The following is a 26,912-nucleotide window of genomic DNA, read 5'->3' on the forward strand; positions in this document are numbered from 1 at the left end:
CACATTTTCCATACAATATATTTCAGTTTTGTGGTGCCTCTAAATGTCGTTGTATTGTTTCACTTACTGCTTTACTCATTTCCTTTCTGCACTTTACTTCAAGTCTGTCTAATTAATATCCCTGATTTCTAAATAAAGCCAAAAAAAAATCAAAGACTGGGCTCTTTGAAACATGCTCTCCTCGCTCGTCTTTGATAAAACTTTAATGAGACCTTTCCAGATTGATACGTGGAACTCTTAAGGGAGTAGAACAGTTATCACTGAGGGTCCTTGGGAATAAAAACATGTGGAGAAGCTCATTTATTGACTTTCACTTGAATGGAAGCAATGTTAAATCATTATTATGTTGTTTTTGTTTCTTAAATAAAAGCAAGTTTGTGAGTGCAGACATAGTGAAAAGACCTTCCATTTCCCTGTTGTCATTCTCTGGTTGATTATAACCCTGGTGAAAAATGCAGCGACTGTTGAGAATGTTCTTATTTTAGTTTGTAATAACTTAAGAGCTTTTTGTGTCGTGTGTCTTTGTGTCACTGTTAATACAAGTGTTTTGACTCACTGTCCAGCCTCCTCCATCTGTGGTCATGTCACAGTAGACCTGGAAGCCTGCAGGGTGGTGAACAGGAAACACGGAGTAGATGCCATCCTCCCTCTGACCACTAGCGTACAGATCGCCGCAGTCACGTGGGCGCGAGCCTAGGGAGAGGTGAAAATAGAGGAGGCACGAAATTAAACGAGGCTCGCGAAGGCAACGAGCGATCTGGGCTGTGAGAACAAAGAGAGGAGATGAGGAAAAACATGAGAAAACACTAGTCACACCCTGTCTTCTGTCTGCAGAGGCACGGTGAACATGAGGCGTGAAGTCGTCTCGTCGGAATGACACACCACAATGTCAGCGTTCTCTGCTGGTTGGACAGTTTTTCCAAAAATGACGGATCTCAAAAAGCACCATGAGTTTGTTTTCTTTTCAAGGGGTAGGTCTTTTAGTTTGAGAGCAGGACTCATTTATGTTACATTCATATTTATTAATGCTCTCACTCAAAACCCCACTCTTGTACTTAGATTGGACAGATTTCCTGCATCCCAGTTTCTGCTCTATCCTCACTCTCACCAAGCTATTGTGCGTGTGTTAAATGTCGGCTCTCTGATATTTTTCTTCTGCTCTTGGATTTTTTTGTCCAACAAGTCCGTCAAAGTTCTCCAACCAATACAGGTGTAGTGGTGACAAATGAAATTGCACTTGCTTTGGTTACTTTTGCTGTTGGCGGAGAGAGAAAGAAACAAGGAAGCTTTGATTTAGTTTTAAAAACTAGAGATCCTTGATCTTGCTGCTCCGTGTTTACCAGGGATCTGCTGGAATCCTGCTCAATGAAGGTGTTTTTTTTTTTCTTTTAGCACAGCGACGGGAAGACGTGTAATAAATGATAATAAACGGTCCTCTTAAAGACATAAAGCTAACGCATCTACAACAAGGGCGGGACAATTTATCTTGTAATCACTACGCATGGCATTCTTTTGATCAGGGAATTTTGACAGAGTTGTTACACAAAAAAAAAGGAGAAGAGCTGAAGCTGGAGTGAGCAAATCCAAGCACAAGCAGGGTAGATATGAGAGCAAGCAGGTTTTGAGTGAGAGCTTTACAAAATGTGAAATAAATAGAGTAAGTCCTGCCCTCAAACTGAGAGGCCCAACTGTTGAATAAAGCTACGGGGGGGGGGGGGAAATGAGGAGAGAAAACTTTCTGTGTTGAGAGGGAGACACCAAAAAAAAGATGGATGCCGAGACTGATGTGGCGGAGGATAAAGATGGAGGGCCAGTTGTTAAATAAAGACGGGATGCTGTGGAGAAGAAGCACAACTATAGCACAGAGACACAGGTTTGAAAGCGGACAACAAAAGTGAGGGAGGCAGAAGTACGGCTCACAGCGAGGAGATGTGTACATGTGAGTGATACGACATGAACAGAGAGTGTGCAGGATATAAAAAGAGAATCCATGAAGAGTCTGTGCGTAGACAAAGTGACAGAGACAGGAGGCTTGTAAGCTACAGCCGAGCAGAACAGCAGCACCCTCGTCTGTGACTCAGAAACCCGTCTTACACCAGGGATACAAAAAAATCTATTCCCCAAGATGAAGGAGAGGAATTCAGTGATGAGTACAGTGTTATAGATTATGCATGCCAGCCTTCACCGGGTCAAACTTCTGAATTTAAAACAGCCAAGAGAAATTTTTTTTTCTTACAAACCCTACATGATATGGGATGTTTGGTCTCCCTGAAGCTTTTCCGTCTCTCTGTTCGCCTAATAAGCTCCAACTTTCATCATCATCACACGTAAATGGTAGAATTTCACAGTCGCTCTCTTTCATTACAGGAAGCTGAAGCTGTCTCGGTTCCATGGGACATTAAAAAAGACACTATCATCATTATTATTAAGAATTTGCGACTCTATAACAAAGGCTTTCAAAGTTAGGTTTTTTTTTTTGTTTAATGATCCTTTGTGAGACAGAAATTCCTCTTCCGTGGACCCTCGTATCGATCGTGCTGTTACTACACGTCCGCTTGCTTGACTTACTTCACGACTTCACACAGATTAAGTATTCTGTTCTGTTCCATTGTTTGGTAATTCCTCCACATTGCTTGTCATTTTCCCTGAGCACAACATGTAACCCTCGCACTCTAATTGACGTGATGTGTCTGAAGTAGTTTCCCGTCACGGCTACTACCCGTTCTCCACATTACTCGCATTATTCTTGTTGTCATTTTGCCCGTCACTAATGCTTCCTGTCATTTCAGCGCCGGCTGTTCACACCCGCCCTGCGGTAGTTATTGCTTATCCGAGTGGCCTAGTGTTTCCACGCCTTCAGCCATCGCTTAATTCCCGCACACACCTGTGCACCAGCTTCCAATCGCCCAATCAGCTCTCCGGCATTCACCACACGACCACTTTCCCTCAGTTTCCTGCCAGGCTGTCAGGTGCACATGTTGCCGTATTAGTCCCCTCGACCTGTTGCCTGTTTCCACCTGCGTGGGCAATTATCTTTTTTTTTTCCTCAATTTACACCAAGTATCAACATGTGATCTCCGTCTGGATACATCACTCAGACAGTAACACCTGAACCACATGCATCATTCATTGTTGCAAGATGAGACATGTATGTTTGCTGCTTTTTGTACCAGGCCTTGTTAAGCTCACTAAAAGGTTAGGTGGTCTTTTTTCACTTCTTGGGTTGTTTTTAATTGGTCATGCTCTACGATCTACTGCCTTTTTTCATTAGTGTTGGTTATCTCTTTTTATTTATTTTCAAGCAACCCTTTCTTGCTCTTTAAGAATCTTCACAGACACCGGCTTTATTAAAATCTATCAATGGCTTTCAGGACGTGAAGAAGATTACAACGAATAACACCAACAAGTATTTAAGAAACAAATTACAAACCCTACCTTTAAGATATTGGAACATATTTGCTCCTCACTAGAAGATGTACATTCATGGCAATGAATGTTTAAAGCCTTTCATGTATATACTTTTTGTATACATTGACTTTGTATTGACTGTGTGTTACTAATCATTAGTGGAGAACTGGTGGGGTTGAGTGAATTCCTGAGATTCATCATGTTTGTTTGATGTGATTCATTTATTTCTGTGAGGATGAAAACAAGATGGTTCTTCTCAAGGGGTTCCTCCTGCTAAAAATCTGATCTTATCTGCCTGAGTCCTCTGGTTGAGTTCCTTTCCTACCGAGCCTTTACATTCCCACCTGTAGAACTATACTCCTTTTTGACAAAGTGCATTTCTATTATTAAATAGTCCCCCGGGCTGTGTCCATAGATCTCATAGATCCCAGCTCCAAAGTAACTGCCCTTTGATGGTCTATAAACACTTAAAGGACAAGTCTGGTGATATTCTATATTTTTCTCACTGCCAACAATTCCCATGAAAGAATCAACGTATACGATCGCTCTGTTTCTCAATATGTTCTGACACTGTGAACTTTTCTGGTTCCTGCTGAAATTGATTTTATTAAAAGGGTTTTCCTAAATCAGGTCACCACTGTAGTTTCTAACAGAAGGAACTAAAATCGGGGACTAGTTTCTGCTGCTGCACACTATACATTTTATAGCAGCGGGATGTGGAACTGACACAAAAGACAAAGCCAATGTTTACAAAGGAAACATCACCTAATGTGAGTTCTTAGTGTGTGTTGATATAAAATGTCGTGGTCATTGGCACGGAGCAATAAGCTAACAGGCTCTGAATACACAGATTATAGCTGTTAGCAGTGGGATGGGACCTCTGAGGAGAGAGAGACTGTTCTGTAACCCGTCTGTGTGGGGACAAAATCTTCAGTTACATAAACCCTCCGAAACAAGTCACTCTGACATCGCAGGCACTGCACAGTAGGAACTGAACTCATTTAAATGCACCCTGCCCTCCTACCTTCAGCTTGCACTTCTCCTTTAGTCACAAGGCATTACAGTTGTTTCCAACCACAAATACGTCCTGCATCTTACCTTTATTTACGACTTGACTTTCTTACTTTTGTTTTAAAATGCATTACTCATAATTATGAATTATTTATAAAACAGCAAAAATGATAATAAAAAAGTAGTAAATGTCAAAGCAATATGCATGTGCTTATAGCTGACAAATGCTTTAAACTTTAACTTGTAAATCCTTGCGGAGACAATGGAAAAGTAGGATTTGCACACACGCATGAGCATTAAATCTAAAAATGTGCTGGTAAGTATGCACGTATAGAGTATTTATTTATTTTTTATTCTGATCATTTATTTGCACCTCAGTATGAACACTTAGTTTATGAGACAGCCTGTAAAATGGTAAATGGTCTGTTTTTTATAGTGCTTCGCTTGATGACCACTCAGAGCTCTTTAGATGAAAGTTTTGCAATTCACACAGCCTCTTACAATTCATCTAAGTGCAGCACTTTCTCTATCACACATCACTTATACACTGCTGGCAGGGACAATTCAGGGCTCAGTACCTTGCCCAAGGACACTTTGGCAAGGGAAATTGAAATGAGACTAGGCCCAAAACCCCCGGCCCTCTGGTCAGTGGACGACCCGCTCTACCTCCTGCAGCCTGAGCCACAACTGCCCCTAGGTCAACACGAGAATATGTTGCATGCCAAATAAAACTGCACATGTGTATAATATGTTTTATATCATGTGTGATTAGTGCTGATGTTTTTTCTTTTTCTACTTCAGTGTAAAATGTCTTTGATAAAATGTCAAGGTTGCACTTTACAAAAACCCCAACTGCCTCTGGGTGCTGTGAGCCAATACCAACTATTCGAGTAGGAGTTGGTGGACTTGATGTAAATTGCATGTACATTACATGTAGATGAACACACTGCTTTTTGGTATTTTTCTACACCATACAACATTTCGATGTATTACTTTATTATATCATAGCGAGCGTGTATAACAGTATAAAGACGCTTCCAACCTTAGGCACAAAACATTTGAAGCTCTGTCCATGGTGCTGAACCTCAGAGCTGGTTGGTCAATTTGTCTGAATGTTGTACAGCTTCACTCCTGACATTTACATGGCTCAAGGATATCTGTGCTTTAAATAGGTCAGCGTGATGCACACTGGGAAAATTGTGAATCCACGAGGCGTACCTGAATTTCAAGTAGCAATAATAAATTATAAATCAAATAACAGTGACTTATAGCGCCATTGCCATTGCAAAGTATTAAAGCCTAATAAGGAAGTAATTTACTGAAGAAAATTATTCTAGTTAAAACTCATTATCTCCTGGCTCTTTATAAAAGGGAAAAAGAAATAAGGAAAAGACTGCCACTGCAAATAATTAATAAGTATTTCTGCATAAAATAGGGCTGTTATTGAAACTTCTTTGTCTGTATTGAGCCTCCATTATGACGAGTGAGGTGACATATCGCAGCTTTAAGAATAAGAGTGGGTGAAATTACTGCTGTTTTAAAGATAACAGTCAAAGGCCTTGAATGCTTGACAGATTCAGCGCCATGGAAAGCATAAATAAATATGCACCAATAAAAATAAAATGTCGATGTCACACAGAATAGTGAATGTTCCTTGTGCAATGGGAAGGAAAAGGTCAAAGGTCTGCGTATGACCATAATCAGGGGCATTAAGGGTCTTAAAGGTCCAGTGTGTAAGATTTAGGTGAAAGGGAACTATTGTCAGAGATTAAATGTAAAATAATCCTCATGATGTTTTCACTAGATCATTTCATCTAAATTGTATGAATTGTATTTTTATTTACCCCAGAAAAGGCCTTCTATATCCAAATACTTTATATTTAGGTCGAGGGGGTCCTCTCTACAGAGGCCGCCATGTTTTTTACATTAGTCCAGACTGGACAAACTAAACACCTTTTGAGTTTTTATGACAACTGAATGCTTCTACAGGTTATTTTTCATGTTTGGAAGGGGAGGTTGAGGTGAGGGGTGTTCAGCTGCAACATGCAGTTTTAACACTAGATATCACACACTGTACCAGTGCAAACCAAGGTAGTAAAGCTCAAGTGTAAACCCCAACATCATCCAAAGTATATGCTCCATTTAGATGTTCTAGTCTTCAACCAAACGCTAACATTACAAAGCTTTTAGCAGAAGGGTAGTGGTATGGGGGCTTTGTGAGGGGGGGTCTCAGGCCATGGTGTCTTTGCAAGTTTCTTGTAGCCGATCACAGAACTTTTAAGTGAAACTTCACCCAGAAGTTTTGTCAGAAGTGCTCCTCCCCTTCAAAAAGTGCCATGAGAACACGATGCTGGGAGGGGCTGTTACCCTCCCCGAGTTTCCTGATGACAAAGAAAATGGTTGTCCTGAGCTGTTGAGCAGCTGGTGCAGAAACAAACTGGGTTAAATCGTGTCTGAGGAGAGCAGTGGTTCTGAGCCATTTGAACCGCTGGGACAGGTGGCTGTCTCAGCCAGTGGTTCACACAGTGTGTGTGTGTGTGTGCGTGTGTGAGTGTGTGTGTGCGAGTGTGTGTGAGTGAGTGTGAGACAGCCGAGGGGCAGGAGACGTCTCTGAATGGTTTGATAACATAAAGATGTCCCAAACAGTTCACACTATGAAAGCATTGGCCCTTCAAGCTCCTAGACATTTTGACCATGTTCAATTCCTAAATGTACTTTTTTAAATACATTTGGTAATAAATGTGATATTAAAACCATAATTAATGTATTTCATTTTTTAAAAAGTCACATAATTTAGTTTACAGCACAAAACACACATTTAAGTGTGCAATATCTCTTTGAGTATTACCAGTGTAGACAAACACAATCAGTTGTTCTTGTGGCCCCCCTCTCAGCTTGAGGCCCCGAGTAATTACGTACTTTGCCTCCCCTGCTGCGGTACAAAAATACAATATAGGTTTTCTCACTTATCTAATTTGTATAGAAATTTTTGTTGTAAAGTTTAATAGTAAAACCTTCTTACACATAAATCTATTTCTCAGCTGCAAATGGAGGAGATGCTGGTATAAGGAAAATATCAGAAATGAGCTGTAACACTCACTCACACATTTGACGTAAGTGGACACTGTATCCACCAGCAAAAATCCATGAGAGATTCTCCTCCAGCCACAACAGAGCTGATGTAACCCTCCTCACATCCTTCCACTGGATGCTGACTAGTCCATGTAAAATATGAATTGAGAATACCTAGAGTTCATTTATCATTACTGCTTATTATGTACACTTCACCAAACATTTCCACTTACATTCCCCTCTGTAATGCATGTGTTGTTTGTGTGTGTGATCTGAGGGAGAGCCAGATCAATTTCAATTGTGTGTAACTTACTGTGTGTGGATTGCATGCAACATTCTTACATGCACAATTTAAAACACTGTATAACATGAGGCATTAAACATAAATATTACAATGTTCATTCTCATTCTCTCATTGTTAAGAGCAGTATTGTGACTTCACATCTCATTGCATCGCATTGCAAGGTGTTCTGGTAATTGTGCTCTCCCCATACACTGGGCACACACTACACAGATCATAAATTGAGTAATGGTTTCATCAACAATGGGGACCAATTGTGTTTCTGTCTCTGTCATCGTTATAATTAGCGCAGAGCCAGGAGACAGCAAATTAAAACTTGAAGACATTATTGCCCAATCGGGCGATGATACCTATTGTGAGATAACCATTCTGCAATTCTCTGTTGATTGATTTATTATTTATTATTTACCGTCACCACAAATTCGGCTGTGTTTTAATGTAACTGTGCGAAGGCTGGAACGTTCTGGAAGGTGGCGTGAGGCATAAATCTGGAACAGAAGCTTTAACCATCAGTGCTAATGTTCAGCACCATGGACAGAGCTTCAGCCAGCGTGTCCACCACAGATCTCCAAAATACCAAACATTTCCGTGTGAAGAAAAACAGCCCTGTTTGAAGCTTTTCACATAATCCAATGGGTTTTTAATGATTCATTAAACTAAACGATTAAGAGATTTATTTCAACCCATAAGGGAACACTTAAATCAAACATTTTATCTGAAGAAATCAAATTTGCCATAATTGGAGATTCATATTTTTTACTCTGCAGCAGCAGCAGCACTATGTAAATTATTGGTATCCACAACCATGGGCCGAACCAAAGCTCATGTTTACGCTGGATCCGGGTTGTTTTGGTTTCACATTTCAAGTTAGACGTATGACATACATCCTGTCATCACCTAGGTGATCTGCATCAGAACTTCTGCTTTTTAGAACTGAAGAAGAGCAGGAGAGTTTCTTGATAAAAAGACAGATGATTCAGTATAACTTTCAGCCATTGTCAGGAGACGGCAGAGGTTTGAGAAAACAACAGCTGATAGGTAGCAGGTGTCCCAGATAATTACCCAATTGCATCAATTAGGCTGATGAGGCCACATGCCTAAACTGTTTGTAAAGTAGGCTATTAATAAAACAGCGTACATGTCGTGTGAAGAACTGCAGGTTCTCCGGCGAGAGTGAATCAGAAAGTTTGAAAATATACTTCAGCTCTTGTGTCACAATCTAAGTACATGACCGTGCCCTCATGTTTGCAGATGTGTGAAACCTACATTCTGGAGTCTCACTAGGGAACGAAGAAATAACGTGCACGGAATCTCTGTCGCTTTATTATCCCATGCCGTATGCTGTACATGATCGGCCTTCGCTCTGTGGCTACCGATGTGAGGCAAATCCAACAGGGGAATGCTACTGGGTATATCGTGCCTGGTTAAAAGCCTTCCAATGGGATGCTGCCTCAGGCCTTTCTCTGTCTCACAGCAACACAGCCCAGTGGACATACAAGTCATTCCTCGTGTACAGTAAAGAAATCCACATCTCTACCAAGGCCACTGGATAATGTGGATGAGAAGGGGCCCAAGGAAGCATACTGATATCACCAGGAGGGGTTGGGTTGGATGAATATGTGGTAAGATGGATGACGGACAGACCACACTGGAATATAATTTTACAGAGTCTGGCTGACTGAGGGAGGGATCTCGACATGGAACAGAGCACAGTGGCAGAAGGTCAAATGTATACGAGGGTAGCCAGTGGTGTATGAATTATATAAACAGAAGCAGGGGGACAAATTGAATAGCAGACAGACAAATCTACAAAGGAGGAATCGTATATATACTGTATATAAAAATCGCACCACTCATCATTTCTCTTACCATTGGAGCAGCCCTTCAAACGGGCCCCTCGGACTGGTGCCCTCTGTAGGTCGGCCTTGACGCGTGCCTTCAGGCCCACGTTCTCCTTCTGCATGGCATTAAGAGCGTCGCTCACCGAGTTCACCACCTTCACCATGTTGATCTGGCTGTCTGACAGCAGCTGCAACACACACACAGCAGGAAAAAGACACATTTACAGCTGAGTTTTTTATAAAAGTGAAGTGTTACCAGGCTTTTTGGTGTATTTTACCTGAATAATTACAAGTGGTGCATACTTTTCATTACCTCTGATTATTTACCAAGCGCCTTTAAAACCTTCGGGCATACACACAGCACTTTCAATTTATTTCATTACGTTTAAAAACTATTAAATTGTCAGTGGCAGAGTCCCCCATTCCTGCCCTGAATCCAAATGCTATTTGATTACAAGGACACGCGTTTGTGTAGTAATGAGGTATTTGCAGAGAGTAGAACAGAGCGTCCCGGGCAAAGAAACATATTTGTGAAAATACAAGTATAGCTACAGTGATATTAACAAGACATCAGAATGTCCTTATGGCTGAAAACCTAGTGAAATACACGACTTGCTCTTCTTCTTGCTTATATCCGAGTGACTTGATGCACACAGTGATCCATGAACATGTCATTCTGAATGGATCACTGGTACCTGTGTTATTAAAACATTCCAAGCCAATCCACCAGTAACCACCTGTGTTCACAGTCACATCGCACATCAACAGTAATGCATGAAGGGACTCATCATCTAATATGATGAGAAGGAAGCTGAGAATGTTGGAACAGACCACATTCATGTGTGAATTTATAACCTCCACAAAGGAGTTTGTTTGTTTGTTAGTTAGCAGGATTACACAAACACAACTCAACTGATATCCATGAGGTTTTGTAGACGGGTGGGGTCAGGAAAGAACCTATTAAATGTGGTTTTTTTTCTATTTCTTTGAAGGATTCACCACAAAATGAAACTGCATTTGAAACTTGTATTTTTTAAGTACTTTGTTACATTATTTTGATACAAAGAGTATTATTATTATCATTATTATTACTTCTCCAGGTTCACATGTCCATGGAAAAGGAGATGCAAACATGATTTCCTGGTCGCGTGATGAGATATGTACATCTTTGAAGCTGCATAAACAGAGTGACATTGAAAAAATATATTGAACATTCCAGGCTGCCTGGAACATAAGAAATTATATTAATGCACTTTATATCTATATTAAACTCATTTTTATAGTTAATGCGCTACAACATACACTTTATTACCACTGGTACGGTATAGTCCTTTAGGGACCTTTAGGAACACACAGGTGCAAAAACCCAGTATAGCAAAGACACCACATGGTCCTCTATCCCACAATGCACCCCAGTGAATTGTGTGAAACACATAGAGCCCTGTGGGAAGGCTGGTGATGAATGTATGTGCCCAGGATTGGCAGAGAGCGGGGTAACCTCTCTGATCTGCTGTGGTCACTCTGTTTCCTGCAGCCCTTTATGTACTGTTCATTGTGGAAAGGTCGTTTTCACACGGTGCCCTAGTTGGCCAACAATAAGCACAGCCAGGTGTTGGGCCCTGTATATAGATGACGCCATACTTTTGAAGGTATGAGGAATATAGCTTTTCCTAATGCTCACATATATACGCACAAACTACCTTACTTTAGTCTCCACAAAAAAACACATACACATTGACCTGCAGTGTGCAAAGTCATGTATAAGGAGTCCATGGTCTTCCGTCAAAGGTACAGTATGTGTGTGCAGCTATATTCAGCTGTTACAGCTGCGATAGGCACAAACTCCAGTGGCTTTTCTCTGGCCTCAATAACAATGCGACACACCTCTGAGGCATGGTGAGCTGCACTGCAATCATATTATATGGGCACTGGAGCTTTAACCCACGCACCAGACCCAAACAACAAGACACAGTTACTGTATGTGCATGCCCACATTAAAGTACAAAGAAAAAACACATGTGTACAGCACACACACAAGAGAAATGACCCATTGTGCACAGCAGCGAAGCAAAGAAAACTGGGTTTTCTGTTCTCTGAATGTATCATTGTTTTGCAGGAACTTGTGTGCATGTCTGTGTGTGTGCATGTGTGTGTGTTCATGGAGGGGTTAGGCAAACTTTTCCACTGTTTTCTCGCAGGTTTTGCTATTATTAAACTGCCTAAGTGTTGTGTGTACTTCCCTGCATTCAAATTTATTTCCAGAGTTGTAATTTATTTGGTAAGCAAACACTATGTTTGTCGGCGTGTGTGTTTGTGTGTGTGAGAAGGAAGAGACAATAGCAGAGGAGTGTCTGCAGTCTTAATGCTAAGCCTTGACTGACACATCAATTAGGATCGCGGTGTAATTAGCTCTCGTTAGGCAGACTTTACGGTGGCTCACAAAATCAAGTTAAACCACAGCGCGGAACACAAGGGGCTTCGTTTTTTACGAGTCAGGCTTTAAAATCCAGGCAAATTTAGGTGTTTTTAACAGATCTGCTGCAGGCTCATTTTTTAACAAGAGATCCCTGTTCGAGCTCAACATGATCCGCACACTAATGTGCACTGCATCTGCACTGATTTTCTTTTTTTTTCTTCAGTCTAGTTTAAAAGGAGTTTATTTTGATGTTGTGGGTCTAAACTTAACTGCATTACAGACGGCTGAAATATTTTTCGCTGAAGCACACGACAAGGTTAGCCTTTTTTTTCCGTCTGAATCAGATGAAGTAAACACTTATCCCTGTGTGGCTGAAATCACACAACAGCGAGGAGTCGCGAGGCAGAAACCGGCAAGTTGAGATAAAAAAATAAAAAATAAAAAAAGTAATTTGGTCTCCATCTGCCAAACAGAACATCTTCACCTCTGAGACGAATGCTGTCCAGTCAACTGGAGCCTGTAGGAGCTAATGGGAGAAGTGAGAGGAGCCATCAAGTCACAGTGCTCCTCTCTTTCCTCTTGACTGGCGGAGCCCTCGCAAGTTGAAAATAATTTAAAGCCTCAAGCCCATTTGTACAATTCCGTGGCCTTGTATTATAAATCCAAGTAGCCAAGAGGTTTGAAATGTAATGAGAAAAACTTCAATCCACTGCACTTCCCCTGGACCTCTGTCAAAGCTCTGCATTGACAGGACATGTGCTATAATGGAAAAATATGAATGTTTCTGCTAAATATTAATTCCCTGATTTTTGATATTTTTACTGAATGTTGTAAATCTTATCCAGTTTGACTCCGAGGAATCAAACTACAGCTCAGAAACAATTAGAGGAAGAATTAGTCAGTTAATCACGGAAATTAATCCACTAACTGTTTTCATATGTTTTTTCAGTCATTTGTTCTATTGAACCAATTTCTCCAGTGTGAGGATTTCGGGTTCTTCTGCATTTTATATAATTGTAAACTAAATATCTTGGGTTTTGCCCAGAAAAGACAAATCAAATTGATTATATAACATTAAACTCTGGGACAACTCTTTATTGTTTGGCTTATTACACAATTAATAAATCCATCAAGACTATGAAAAAAATGGGAGATTACTATAATCATTATTTGTTGTACATCCTGCGAGCCTGAAATATTCATTAATGAATATGATGCTGTAGAAACATCATGTTTCCAAAGGGGGCTGCAGCCAATCCCGCCAGCGTATGCACATTTACACCAACTGACAATTTAAAGTCTGCATGTCTTTAGACTGTGGACAGAAGCTGGCTTGCCTGGGGAAATCCCACGCAGACAGAAAGAACCCAGCTGAACTGCGATTCAAACCGAAACCCTTCTCGCTGTGAGGCAACAGTGCTAGACAAAGAACGGAAAGATCCAGTCGAGCCGAACGTATCGACTCTTAACCTCATCCTCTCTCACCGTGCTGCACTTTACAATGCAGATATCAGATCTATTTATTCTCATCCTGAACTTCACAGCATCTTATTCATCTCTCAGTAGCTGTGGTGGAGAAGCTCATCTTCATCCCCTCCACCTCTTCTTCAACGGGATCTGGATGGCTAATTGTTCTCCCTGTGTGTTGTTTCTCTGAAGCCAATAAGCTTCTTTTTTTCAAAGAGAACTGCTCATTCTGAATTCCGAGGGTGAACTAAAAATACCATCCTGGATCAAAAGGACAACAAGGTGTCATATATTTTCTATCAACATACTTTCTTCTCATCCTAAAAGATGTTCGTGTTAGATTATTAAAGTCCAACTGCACTTACAGCAGCTACCAGTAAACACTTGACTTGACTTGGGGTAAGAAACCAGCACAGGATTGTGCAGTGAACCTCCGCCTCAGTTACTGTTTCCCTCTGATTAAACTGTCTTGGAGATCCGAGACATACGGGAGTTCTCTGAAGCACAGACACAATGAATAAAAGATTACCCTGATGATGGACAGAACCTTCACGCATTAAGGGGAATGTTTTCATAGCAAATCTGATCCACAGAGTCTCTGATCTTTGATCGGGCTCTTTGATTTTGCCCGTGTGTTGTTTAGTGGGGGGGCTAAGAGTCCAGCTGTGAGATTAAATCATCATTAATGAAATAAATTGGTGGAATGAACCACTTACTGATCTGGTCTGACTTCAGCAACAGTCCCTCACACATGCTTCAACATGGTCTGTATTTTTTTCCCCACTCAATTTATTGTCAGTTCAGATCAACATTTTTTTTTATATTTAACAAGAACAACATGAATTTCTTTTATTTCTCATCTCATATTGTAATAAAATATGACAGGATATTCCTCATGTGGAAGGCAAATAGCTTACTGTGATTATATTCTGTTATTTTGTAAAAGAAGATTTGTCCATTTTGTTGTTCGTAATTTCCTTTGTATTATAATTACGATATTTTTGATCTTTCAAAACGATATTCTTAATTCCTTTGAATTGGCAAGCTAATTCTTATAACTACCACTTTGCCTAATTGAAATCCGTTTCCATATTGTTTGTGACTTTTATCTACTTTTACTGCTTTTGAAGTTGGAAGCATCACATCCCTGGTTAAAATGCTGCAACAAGCAGTGAATTTTACTTTCTTAAGTACTCAAAGGGCTGAAAAGAATAAACATCTTGAGGCGATAAGGTTTGTTCCTCTACAGTAGCAGAGCTTTGCCCTGAAATCCATGGCAGTGACTGTGGGTGCTGTTTCAAAGCATTGATATTCCACAGGCACATAATTCAGTTTAACTACAACCCGTGGTTCAGGGAAATCATTAAGTCATGTACTTCCTGGAAGACTTTTACCTTCTTGCAGCCTTTTAGCTGAATGTCAAGTCAGTTGTAATTGTGAGAGACGTATAATGACAGTTGGACCTCTCCATTTTTTAAAGCTGTGCAGGTCATAGACCTCTGTGCTCTTCCCCACAGGGTTGGCTGTGCTGGTTGGAGCAACAACAAGATGACAGTTAAACCTTCATATGAAAAATACGCGAATAAGAAATAGTTAAACTTGTAATCATGAGAAAGGTGATCGGATCTGGAAACCTAGGGGTCATTGAAAAGACCTTTAAAAGACACAGGGTAGGATTTAAAGATTCATATTGCAGTACTGAGAAGAATTGACCTTAAGCGTGATCCTGCGCTTCTTTATGTAAACACAAGACACAGATCTGTTCCTGTCAACAGGAGGCAAAGCAAACAGCAAATGCTTTGACATACAACTACTCTAAGTCACTGAGATAAAGCAAATGTCAGTTAGTTATTGCTTTTTAAAATGTGGTGACTGATCTCAATGGTCACTTTGCCGGTGATTGTTACTGAGAGGTGAATTGGTGATTAATGGGGGTAATTCATTTATTGGAATCCGTTTAGAAAGCTCAAATCCTTTTAAATGTTAATACTGATTTATAGGCTAAACTAATGAAGGGACTGATTAACATTGAATTCTACAACTGGAAAAATAATAGTGTGTCAGGTATCATCTAGAAATCAAGGGATACATTGCCGTCGTTATTGTTCTTGAATCTAAGTGCCTCAGGGTTCAGTTCTTGGGCCTCTAATGTTCAGGTAAAGGAGGGGCAAAGAACCAAAAGTGCTCAGACACATTAGACCAATGATAATTAAATAAAATAATAAACAGTCGAGAGTATAGTAACATGAAAATGATTTGACAGTGTCAAAAAACAGGCCAACTTCATATGGTCCTATTTTAAAATGCTTGAATTGTTCTGTATTTTGTAGAGAATTGCAAATCCGGCCAAAAAACAACATTGTGGATGATCTATCAGGTCCGCTGTACTTTGGGTTTCAAATGAAAATCAAGAATAACAGTATTATATAAGAGTTTAGATTTGGAGCTAGCAATACACCTCTCCTTGACTGCCACTTTGAAAACCTGAGCTATATGTATACCGTAGTTATATTCCACTTTGTTCCTGGTTTCTCCCATCAGCGTGATTTGTTTGAATGCAAAAAGGTGTGCTTTCATTTACCTTTCTATTTTAGGCTTTGAGCTATGAAGAACTGAATATGCATATCTTTGAAAAATCAGAACTGATTGTACCTAAACTCTTTGCAATCAGATTCTGCTGCTCTACACTTCCAGGGCTCGTGGAAGGGTTTCTGTGTACGTGGCAGCGTGCAACTGTTCTTCAAGGGGCTGTGGTTCACACAGAGCTATTACTAACACCGGCACAGTCAGCTCTATGTCATTGTATAAATCAGAAGTCCTGGCCACAGGTGGTCCATAGATCACACACTCACACCATGGTGTCAGGCAGAAACAGCGGATGTGCACACCACATGCCTCGCCTCCAAAGACAAAATCAATCACCCAGAATTTCTGGGCTGCCAGCGCTACCTCCACTTAGCCTCTGTGCCCACTGCACTGTGCCACCTACACCCCATTAACAGCAGTGCAGTCCTCGTTCTGCTTCCATTGTGCTAACAATCAGCACCCATGTTTTTTTTTTAGCCCATGGAGACGGACAGAGCAGTGAGTTTCTGAGCGATTTCTAAACAATGTTCAACCCTGAGCTAAAGACGCCTGGCTGAAAGAAAGCTGTATGGCTGGCAGCTGCAGAATAGAGAGACTGAGCCTGATGGGCCAAAAATAAGGGCATGTAGCGGTAAGATTTCCCACGCACATTTAGGAAATGTATCGTCAATAAATCAATGTGAACAGTGTGAAGCTAAAGGAGGACTAATTATGTTTTCATCTGGAGTCTGTCTAATTGCTCTGGGGAAACATTATGTAATCTTACTGCGTTAGTGAGGAACTTGTTCTGTTTCTTCATGATTTTTTCCCCAGTGACCTCATCTTCAAACACCACACTGCGTGAGTTATGGCCTGTTGCACTCTAATCTTGCCCTTCGTGATAGTAGGCAGTGTGAAGAGAAATGAAGATGGTGGAGTTGAAGCTGGATTAGTGAATGATGGTGTTTTGATTGTGCAGACAGGAACACAAACCGAGAGAAAACTTTCAAGTCTGATGAGCCACCAGGCGTCTTAAGGTGGATTTACAATCAATACATATTGATAGGTGTTTTACAATCCAGGCCTCAGGCACTGTACAGTCAGTCTGTCTGGAATTCAATAGTGAGCGTTGCCAATCACAGATCCAATGATTTTAGCCATAAAGAAAACAACGTGTTACAATGGACCAGAGATAGAAATATGTTACCACACTAGAATCACAGAAATGCCACTTTTTTTAATCCTGTTCAAAATCAATGTCAAGAGACTTTTATTTTATCCATTTTTGCTTTCAGCGTTGTGTCTGTACTATGATTTTAATCTTTAATCTTTTTTTGTCTCATATTTATCAGCTGTAATTTCTTTGAATCTGCAGTTGGACATGAAGCCACATTTTGCTACAAAATAAGATTAATTTCATCAGTACTGGTGGATAGAGCCTGACCGTAAATGATTTTTGGGGGTTGATAACGATAACATTATTATAGAGTAAAATAAAAAATTCCATTCCAAATACCAATATATTGGCCTATAAATAAAACATAAATTTGGCAATGATTCTAAAGATGTATTATTGAACTATAGTTAAAAAGAAATGTATTTGACGCTTGAATTTTTATACTAAAATTGTGAATAAAAACAAAACATAACTACAAACAAATATATAGAATTTGACTGGAATGTTAATGTAAACATGAATGCACATGTTCTCTGCAAAATGTTTAATATTGGCCCATATCGACAAAAGTGATAGCAATAATTCTGTGAACAGCTCGTATCAGTTGTTTTTTTTATCTGGCAACTGATACAATGGTTGGGTTCTAATAAACTTTACAAACTTTAATAAACTGCGAGGACAGATTATCCTGGATTTGTATTGCCATTATGTATTGTGTTGTTAGATTGTGTCTCAGTAAACAGGTTTGTGTGTGTGTGTGTGTGTGTGTGTGTATTTTACCTGTATGAGGCGTCCCTGCTCAGTCTGCAGCGTGTTCAGGTCCTGACCCAGGCTGCCTTGCCCCCTGCGTAGGGATTCGTAGTCCATTTTCAGTTGCCCCGCGTGCGCTGACAGCTTGGCCACCTCCTCAGCCAGACTGACAAGCAGAGCCCGATCTTGGCCTTTCACCGACTTCAGGTCGGAGTCGTGGTCGGTCAGCGAGTGGAGCAGCGACGTCTGCACACCCTCCAGGCGCAAAAAGTTACTGTTATAGTCGGGACAGTTGGGGTCGATGAAGATGTTGATGCGAGAGCCGTCGCCTCTCTCGACGGTGACCAGGGCGTTCGCTTCATCCTGATTGGTGGAGATGTGGGGTAGGCCATCGGACATGGGCGGGGCCTGGTAGTGATTCATGAAGAGGATGGTGCCAGTCACAGTGACAGCGAGCAATACAGCCACAAAGAGGAGGATGGTACAGAGCAGGTAGCTGCAGCTCATCCTCTGTAGGTGGGTAGGAGAGAGGGAAGCAGGGAAGGAAAGAAGAGAAAAAAAGGAGATGATAAATTCATAAATGCGGAAACAGTAAAAAAACACAACATAACACCTGCCTTATTAAAAAAAGAAATGACTTCCATTCATCACTGGAGATATTTTGAAAGCCAAATGTTCAGTGTTCAGTGATATAACCATATTCCCATCTGTCCAAATGTAGTTTTGAATGATTTATGCAGCACTGGAGAGTTAATGCCCGCAAGACCTCTCGAAATTTCTAAATTCTTTAAAACTAAAGGCAAATTCTGTCCGAACATAGTGCACGCCAGTCGAGTGGCGGTAGTGGTGGTGAGATTGATGGAGGATGCTGACCTGAGGCACTTCTGGTAAACATACAGCCCAGGCACCACGGTTCTGTCTTCACATTTCATAGCCAGGAAGGAAAACAATAAAGAACCTTAAATAAGCAGTAGCCAGGAAGACAAATTAAAACTAAAGTGTCTCACAAAGCCGATAGGATGTGAATGAATGGACTAAGAGGAGAATCGTCTTCGAGGAAAGCCGCAGACCTCTACCAGTAACAAGGTCTCCATTAACTTGACTATAAAAGGCCTATATGAAGGCCCTTTATGATCTGCGCTATTTTCCCACTCAGGTCCAAGAGAGAAGAGAGTAATATGTCCCACCTATGCATGATTGGCAATGCCTAGATAGCCCACCCCCGCATGTATCTTCCTCCACATTAATCAGCAACTGATGTCTTTCTGATGTTTTTCCACACCGGAGGATGTTCTATGAGAATGTGTGGGCCGGTGTGCGTGTCACTGTGTGCTTGTTATCTGTTTGTATGCGGAAGTGTGAGCAAGAGCGAGCTCATTAATATGTAAATTGGCTGCACAAGCACAGCCAAGCACACTAATAGACAGCTAATGGTCTGCTTTACGAGAAAGCTTTATGGCTCCTTTAATACGAGGAAAATCGATTGCGTTGTGCAGGAAATCCGCTGTGGGTTTGCCCCATAGTCTTTGGGAAGAACACATAAAAATAGAAGTTCCAAGTTCCCAAATGATGATGTTGGGGCTGAAATATGGTTTCTGACAACAAGTGTGGAGGGAAGACGCCAACATGGTTTTGTTGACAGAAAACGTGGTGTCTTATCTGGGATCTGATGATTTCTTCTCACATGGGCCTCAATTGTAGCCCTCGCAAATGCACACAAAAAAGGGGTTCATGCGAGATGGGATGTTGTTTTTTTTCTTCTTTTCTTTCCCTCACATCATTCCCATCTGTACACCCCTCGGCTTCATTCATAATCCACATGGTCAGACACGTACGGGGCCTGGGGCCAGTGAGCAAATTTTGCTGAGCCTGGTGAGTCACTGCTGCATGCCTCTGCTTTTTTGTGTGTGCACAAAATAATAAATGTAATTTTGCAGTGATTTTTAAAAATGTAGCCCATGAGACAAACAGCACTAACATCGACTTGGTGAATACAATTATATATGCATTCGGTAGACTACTTCTTAAATGTAGACTGAAGAGAAAAAACATTTTGGACAGACTTTCATGTTTTGTTAATATAGAAATGAAAATTCTGAAATACAAAGTCCACTAAGCACATTGATTAAATATATGCATTATTGTTTTCCTGCGACAGCCAATTTTACTCTGGCTGCTATTTTTCTGGACACCGCTACTTAAGCACTGCCACTGGAAACTGTCCCTAGGCTCTGTTTGTCCAAATGGTTTGGAAACCATTCACAAACACACACATGCATTCACACACTCAAACACATACAGTGTACTGACAGTGCTCTCCTGCCACATACACTTCCACCACGTAACACACACACGCAGTTTGAATGCCGCTCTTTGTGCCAAAGACTTGCAACAGACAGCCGAGCACATTCACATATTGCACATGAAAAAACTGGAGCACTGCTTTGTCGAAACCTTCCCACTTCTCCCTGTTTTCTCACCCAAATACATCATCACAGAAAAGCGCTCCAGGGGAGTATTGCTGCACATCACAATTTTTTTTTTGTCTCTAACTCAACATGTAGACCCTGACTGCACTATGAAATCTCTCCTTGCATGTCAAACAGTGTTTTAGTGGGTTTGCTTTTTTTCCCCCTGTGTATGTGAGTGCAGGTGCAGCCGAGTGATTGTGACTGGGCTAGGCTGTATTTATGTGTGCATGGGGATGTGTGTGTGTGTGTGTGCGCTGCATAATGTGTATAATGGCCTCACTCTGCAGAATGGCAGCTATGTTACATTAGAACAGTTTGACTGAGCTCGGTCGCCAGCGGGCCAAGACATCAGTGGAAGCCATCAGCTGCACTGCTCTAAATTCATAGCAAAGTGAATGTTAGCATTCTTAATATGGGGGAAGATATATGCTGGCCCTCTTTATTCTGACAGTGAGACACACACAGAGCTGACAGACATCTGCACACACACTGAAATACTAAGACAAGAGCAGCACACTTTTCCCATGAAACTTTTTAAAGAATACACTGTTAATGGGAATAAATGATGTCTCCAGATGCTAAACCTTCAATCCATTATTGTTTCTGACAACTTAAGGTACAAATAGGTAACGGTTCAGCCAGGACTGAAGGTAAATACAGGAATCGAAGGTAGCATATTATATGCAGGGCCCTCATAAATAAAGATAGACAACACATCTCCATTTCCCCTGCTGAACAAAAATGAAGCAGTGATTGTGGAGTGGGGTCATGGTACCGAGGTCCTGACAATACAACGTTGCTAAAATGACGAGTCAGTCTCTACCGTCAGATACGATGTTTCACCCTGTTTTTATGGCATCAAATAACTCACTGAAACCAACTGGGAAAAAACAAAAAATTCGAACAAGAGACCAGACTGTAGCGGGCACCACAGTGTCATTAGCTTCATTACTACCACAGTACCTGTACTACCTGTTCAGATGTCCCAGGTCTTTTTATTTTTTATAGTAATAATCGCTCAAACTATTTTTGATGGTGAATGGTTAAAAACAGTTAAAGCTGATCCTCTAACATATAATATTATTCTTGGTTGTTGTACTGGTATAAAAGTTTCTCTCAATATCGGCTTGCCAGGAATGGTTTAATATTGTATTTGAATGAAGGAACAGGCCCAGGTACGATATTTTGTGCTTCCACTTTTATGAGGTCAGACTGACAGAATAAATTGAATGAAAAAAGAATGGTAATAAGGAGTGGAGTTTTTCATGCTGCCTTGTTTATCTATTCATTGGTCGGTAAAAAATAAAATGCAAAAGCAACCTGCTTCATGTCCCAGCGGTAAGCTCTCAATTGGACTCAAGAGTTTTAGAAGAGTAATAGCACAGAGAATAGGATGCAAGTAGCCTTTTAACACGTTTTATTTTAATGAGTCTCTCAATCTCAAAGCAGGAGCCTATTCAGTAATTAGTGTCAGACTTTCATATCCTCTCCAGTCTCCACTCATGCCACAACATGGGATTTGTTTAAAAGAAAAAGGAAAAAACAAGCAGGGTATTCAGATGATGAAGTGATAGAAAAAAGAAGGAGGCAAAGAAAGAGAGAGAATTCCTCTGTATGGAAATGATGATGCTCTCCCACGCAAAATCATTGGCAGACAAGTCTTGGACGAAAAGTCTTTGTTCACTCCTTAGGTGAGAAGGAAACCAGCTGGAGTCTCCCGAGTTCTCTTTCCTTTCTAAACACAAATATACACAAACACATATGTGGACAAAAACTGATGTACACACAGGAAGTCATTCAAAAAGATGCTGCCCAACTCTTGCACATGAAACATCTTTGAATACAAAAAATTGTAGGAATCCTGATTCTCACTTTAACAATTTCCAAGATGTTTGCTTTAACCAATCCCAATACATTCAGCTAGAGCTTGAATTCCACTTTCACATCAGTATTCAGTGCATATCTTCTTCCCACATTCTGCCAGGCTCCTTTTCCTGGTGCATCCATGATCACTCGGCACAGTTCAAAGAATCTGCAGGGCTTAATCCCATCTAATTCTTGTGTGTTTGGGTCCTCGCAAGGAGGTTGAGCCTACGCTGCTGCTCGGTGGCAAAATGTAATGTGTAATGTGCAGTAATCCTCCGCACTGCCAACACGGAAGCAGCAGAAGGAAGCGGATAGTGATGAAAATCGTCATCAATTATAACAAATCTCCCCCGCAAGTGAAAAAAAGTTCACGGTGAGGCTCTGATTTTACTGAGAGGAATGTGGTGGAATATAAAGATAAGAGGACATTTAAAGGACCTTGTGAAGGAATTTCACATACATAACAATATTTCAACAAACCAGTCCCCCAGTTTGTGTCCTGTTTAGTGTTTTTTCTATCCTGTACCGACAGAAAGGAGGGATTAGTTAATAAACATTATTAACTAACTCGGTTGTGAGTGGTCACGGAGCTCAGTCCTGGAGCAGTGGTCTCATGCAGACAGTCCATTGGCACAACATCGATGCAGTGCCCCACCACAACTGTACAGTTTGGCATTCCTTTTTTTATTTCACATCACAAGTTCACTCACTATGAGGCAAGTCTCACATCTTGACTTCCTCCCACATCCAGTAATGAAGCCACAACATCCCTGATAGGAGCTCAAAGCTAGGTTATATCTAGCTTGGTGTATATCCCATCCAATAGGATGGAAGCACTGGATTTATAACCTATACTTCAGCCAGCCACCAGGTGGCGATCAATAGACTTTGACTCCACTTTTGATGAGCAGTCATGTCGTCCATTTTTATATACACAGTGTATGCTCTATATTGAGTTTTCACTATTATGAACAGACATTGTGCAGAGATCTAAATGAGTATTAACACCTGCCAGAGTGAGACGCTGGAAGACATGACCAGAGTCTATATTTTCCTTTGAACAGAGCAGAGCTTCACAGCAGCTTAATGTCTCAGCAAACGACAATAGGCCGGTAATTTTGGAAACTGGGTTCATAAACTCTCCAACCCATTGAGCCTCAATTAAGTCACTTCAAACAAACTATACCTGATTGAATTCACAGAGAAATAGGACCTATGTGTCTCTATTTGCATATAAAGACACAGAAAACACCATAGGGTCAGTGGACCACTGGCACTAGACAACATAAGGGAGAAATCCAGTACATAGACAGTCCCATTAAACAGCCAACTTGCTGTTTTCATTTTAACTTTATTTCCCAAACTGCAAACAAAAAGGTCCAGTTCCACAAAGTTTCTGTATAAGCTTTATGTATAAATGTTTTAAATGAATACTAACGTGACTAAATGTTGTGACTCGTTACCCAATAACTGGCGTAAAAAACACATGATTTAAAGCAACTACCATCCAATGGGTGGAGGTCTGGATGGCGCTGCATGGCCAAAATGCCAAACTTGAGGCTGCATGGTCAGCAGGTCACAAACAAACTGGTGACGTCACAGTCTGAACTTATGACAGCTGAGAGATGAATAGACTGTCGGGAAGTGAGTTCTTTTTTGAAAGTTAAAATCATAATATTTATATTCACTGATCTCATACATTCACTGATCTCATACATGACCTCTCTAAAATTGAATTGATGGAAATCTGTCATATGAAATTTAGTATTTTGATTCAAAAAAGAAAAACAATATGTAATTTTTTTAGTTTTTGACAATATGACATGAATTGCAATTAAGTCCCAAATGTAAATAAACATAAATTGTCGTGAAAAAAAAGTATGCATTGAGGTGTGCCCTCATGCATACTTGCCTGTGTCTGTGCATGTGTACATTGTGGTTGACAGGGCCTTACCTTGGCCGGGGTCTCCCTGGCAGTTTCTGAGTCTGACCAGCGATGTTTGAGCTGGGAGGAGCTGGGTACACACTCACAGAATGTCTGCATGGGACAAACAGACAGGGCCACCAGTGTTGGCGTTTGTTCAAATCACATGTGCAGTCAAGCATGCAAGCACATGCTCACAAACACACACACACACATACGTATGCATGCAAAACAATCCCACTGAGAGACAGGTTTTGGATCTGAGGACTGGGCCAGCACATTTCTAAAGCCTTATTTAATATAAAACTCATTGTTAAAGATAAATGGAGCTGGCACCGATAAACCACGACTACCTACACACATAATTGCACAATGACTTAGACAGATCTGAACAGGCATCTGTACATCTCAGAGGTATCATTGAATTCAATAGTTTATGACAGGCTCAATGCGTCTTCTCAGAGATAGATTTGCAAATCCTCAGTGCACGGATCCCTTCGACTCCAAATAAAAAGAGAAGGAATAAAAAGAACTAGTATTTTTACTGAATGCTGAGTGGGTTCAGGAGGTGTGGAGGAATGCATTCTCATATCCAGGCAAATGTGGGTGTTTGCACGCAATATGTGAAAGTGACATGCCTCAGTATACAGCATTTTTCTGCTTGTATACGTGCATTTGTCCCAGTGGTTGGAGCAGCTGTACAGATAAAAGCAGAGTAATTATGAAGGTGGGGGCTTTCTAACTGCTCCAGGAGAGCACATCATTCTGTGACCTTAGACATTGCAAGCTCCCACTTTGGAATTGCTCAATTAGCCTGGGACAATAACATCAGCACAAAAGCACACACGCACATGGGCAAAAAAAACACACACACACCCACACACAGACGAGCAACTGCCTACTTAAGAATGGAATTAACCAAACATTAGCAGTAAATGGATCAGAATGTGTCTCTGTCAGAGTGTATGTAAAGATATAACATTATTAAATATGCTATTAGCACAGGTTTTATAACACGTAGTCGCTTGTGTAGGGTTCAGCAGCAATTTGTTTTATGACCATAGACTGTATACAAAGATGGACGACATGATTGCGCCCGAAGAAAGAAGCCACCTGGTGGCAAGCTGCAGTATAGGTCATAAACCCTGCAACCTCCATGTTAGTCATCGGATCAAATAAAACTGTTAGGTTTCTGTTAGGTCACTAATGTATGTCCAAATGCAAATCTTTCCGCTAAATGTGGCTCTAACTAGTTATTTGACACCATGGAAAAGGCGAGCAACATCATGATCAACAGCTGACATTGACTTGGGGTCCGGTCCCACAGCAGTGAACGTTTGCCCTCTATTCACTTTTAATCTCTGCAAACAAGTAGGCACATAAAATGCAGAGTGGCTTTGTACAGAGTTTTAAGGTGTGTCTGGGGCCTTGGGATTGGTTGAGCGTGTGCATCGCTGGGACGTTGATGCTGTGGCTCCATCATCACATTTCATTTCTTGTTAATATCCCAAATATTACAGTTTTGTCTTTTGTGAGAGAACATGCGCAGTATAGATATATGTGTGTGTGTGTGTGTGTGTGTGTGAACATATATACAATGTATAGCAGAGTTTGTTTTTCTTTACACTTGTCAGGGAGTGTGAATTGCTGTGTATGTGTATGCTCATCACACAGTGATTGTTATGATGGCTGACCAACAGTTCACCCTTTTTCTTTAAGGATTCATTCTCTTTCAGCAAGAGAGAGAAAACAGAGAAGTTGGAGGGAGAAGAGAGATAGGGGGAGATGTGAGAGAGGTGAGCTGAATTCTAATGAGCAGCCTTGGGTCACTGATAGAAATCTATGTCTGTTCTGCCTAAAACCTTGCAGCTGCCTGTGCTCCCAGTACACAGAGGAGCTACACAGCTATCATTACTAAATAAACAGACTCCACAGTGAAGCGGCTAAACAAACTAACAAGTCCACAATGCCGTAAACTAAATTGGAATTAATATTTAAGCGTTAACAACCCGCTGATAAAAACAGAAATGGGTTCCAGTGTTTTCTGCTGTTGCAGAAGTTCACAGGTTCGCACACCTGTACACAGATGTGAAGCCAAAGGTACAGTGTATGCTTGTTGTGTCGCAGGAGGGGAATAGATACAAAAAAAAACACAAAAAGCACATGCGCGCACAACAAAGATTTATGTTGCAGCTGCATCCCACTCAGATCACTGACACTCTGCCTTCCCATTACTCGGAGCGGCACGTATCAGAGCTTTAGTTTGTTCATCCCCCTGCCTGCTAATGCTCACATTGGGTTTCTTTGCTGCCTGCGCACACACACACTCACTCACAGCGACACATCAGTATCTGTGGGGCTCCTTTTTGGCAGAAGTCCCGGTACGGGCATGACTGCTTGGCAGTGTTTGTCTAGTCCTAATCTGACTCCACAAGCTCCACCAGCGGAGAGGATTTACACTTAATAGAATGTTTGAGCTTTTTATTGGTTGGACCTTATAGGCAGAATCCTATCTGATGAGCTGCGTTTTAAAAGACAGGAAGGGCTCAGACTCATCCTGGACGTGACTGAACGTATACGTGCGCTCTTTTCGAATGAGCGTACCTACGTGTTTGCATGTGCGTATACGTGGACAAATGACTT

The 26,912-nt window shown here is 41.0% G+C and overlaps 1 protein-coding gene across 2 annotated transcripts in view; it reads right to left on the reverse strand.

Moving 5' to 3' along the window:
• Positions 1–26,912, reverse strand: part of fibcd1b (fibrinogen C domain containing 1b) — a 111,649-nt gene that overhangs the window by 58,688 nt on the left and 26,049 nt on the right. Inside the window, exons 2-5 of one of the 2 annotated variants that reach the window (XM_020081644.2) lie at positions 24,300–24,383; positions 18,039–18,518; positions 9,662–9,821; positions 557–693 (exon numbers count right to left, since the gene is read on the reverse strand). In XM_020081644.2, coding sequence (XP_019937203.1) covers positions 557–693; positions 9,662–9,821; positions 18,039–18,518; positions 24,300–24,383 — 861 coding nt within the window. The remainder of the gene's footprint in view (positions 1–556; positions 694–9,661; positions 9,822–18,038; positions 18,519–24,299; positions 24,384–26,912) is intronic. The other variant, XM_020081645.2, reaches the window with a different exon arrangement.

This window comes from Paralichthys olivaceus, chromosome 18 (assembly GCF_024713975.1).
Source record: "Paralichthys olivaceus isolate ysfri-2021 chromosome 18, ASM2471397v2, whole genome shotgun sequence".
Lineage (NCBI taxonomy): Eukaryota > Metazoa > Chordata > Actinopteri > Pleuronectiformes > Paralichthyidae > Paralichthys > Paralichthys olivaceus.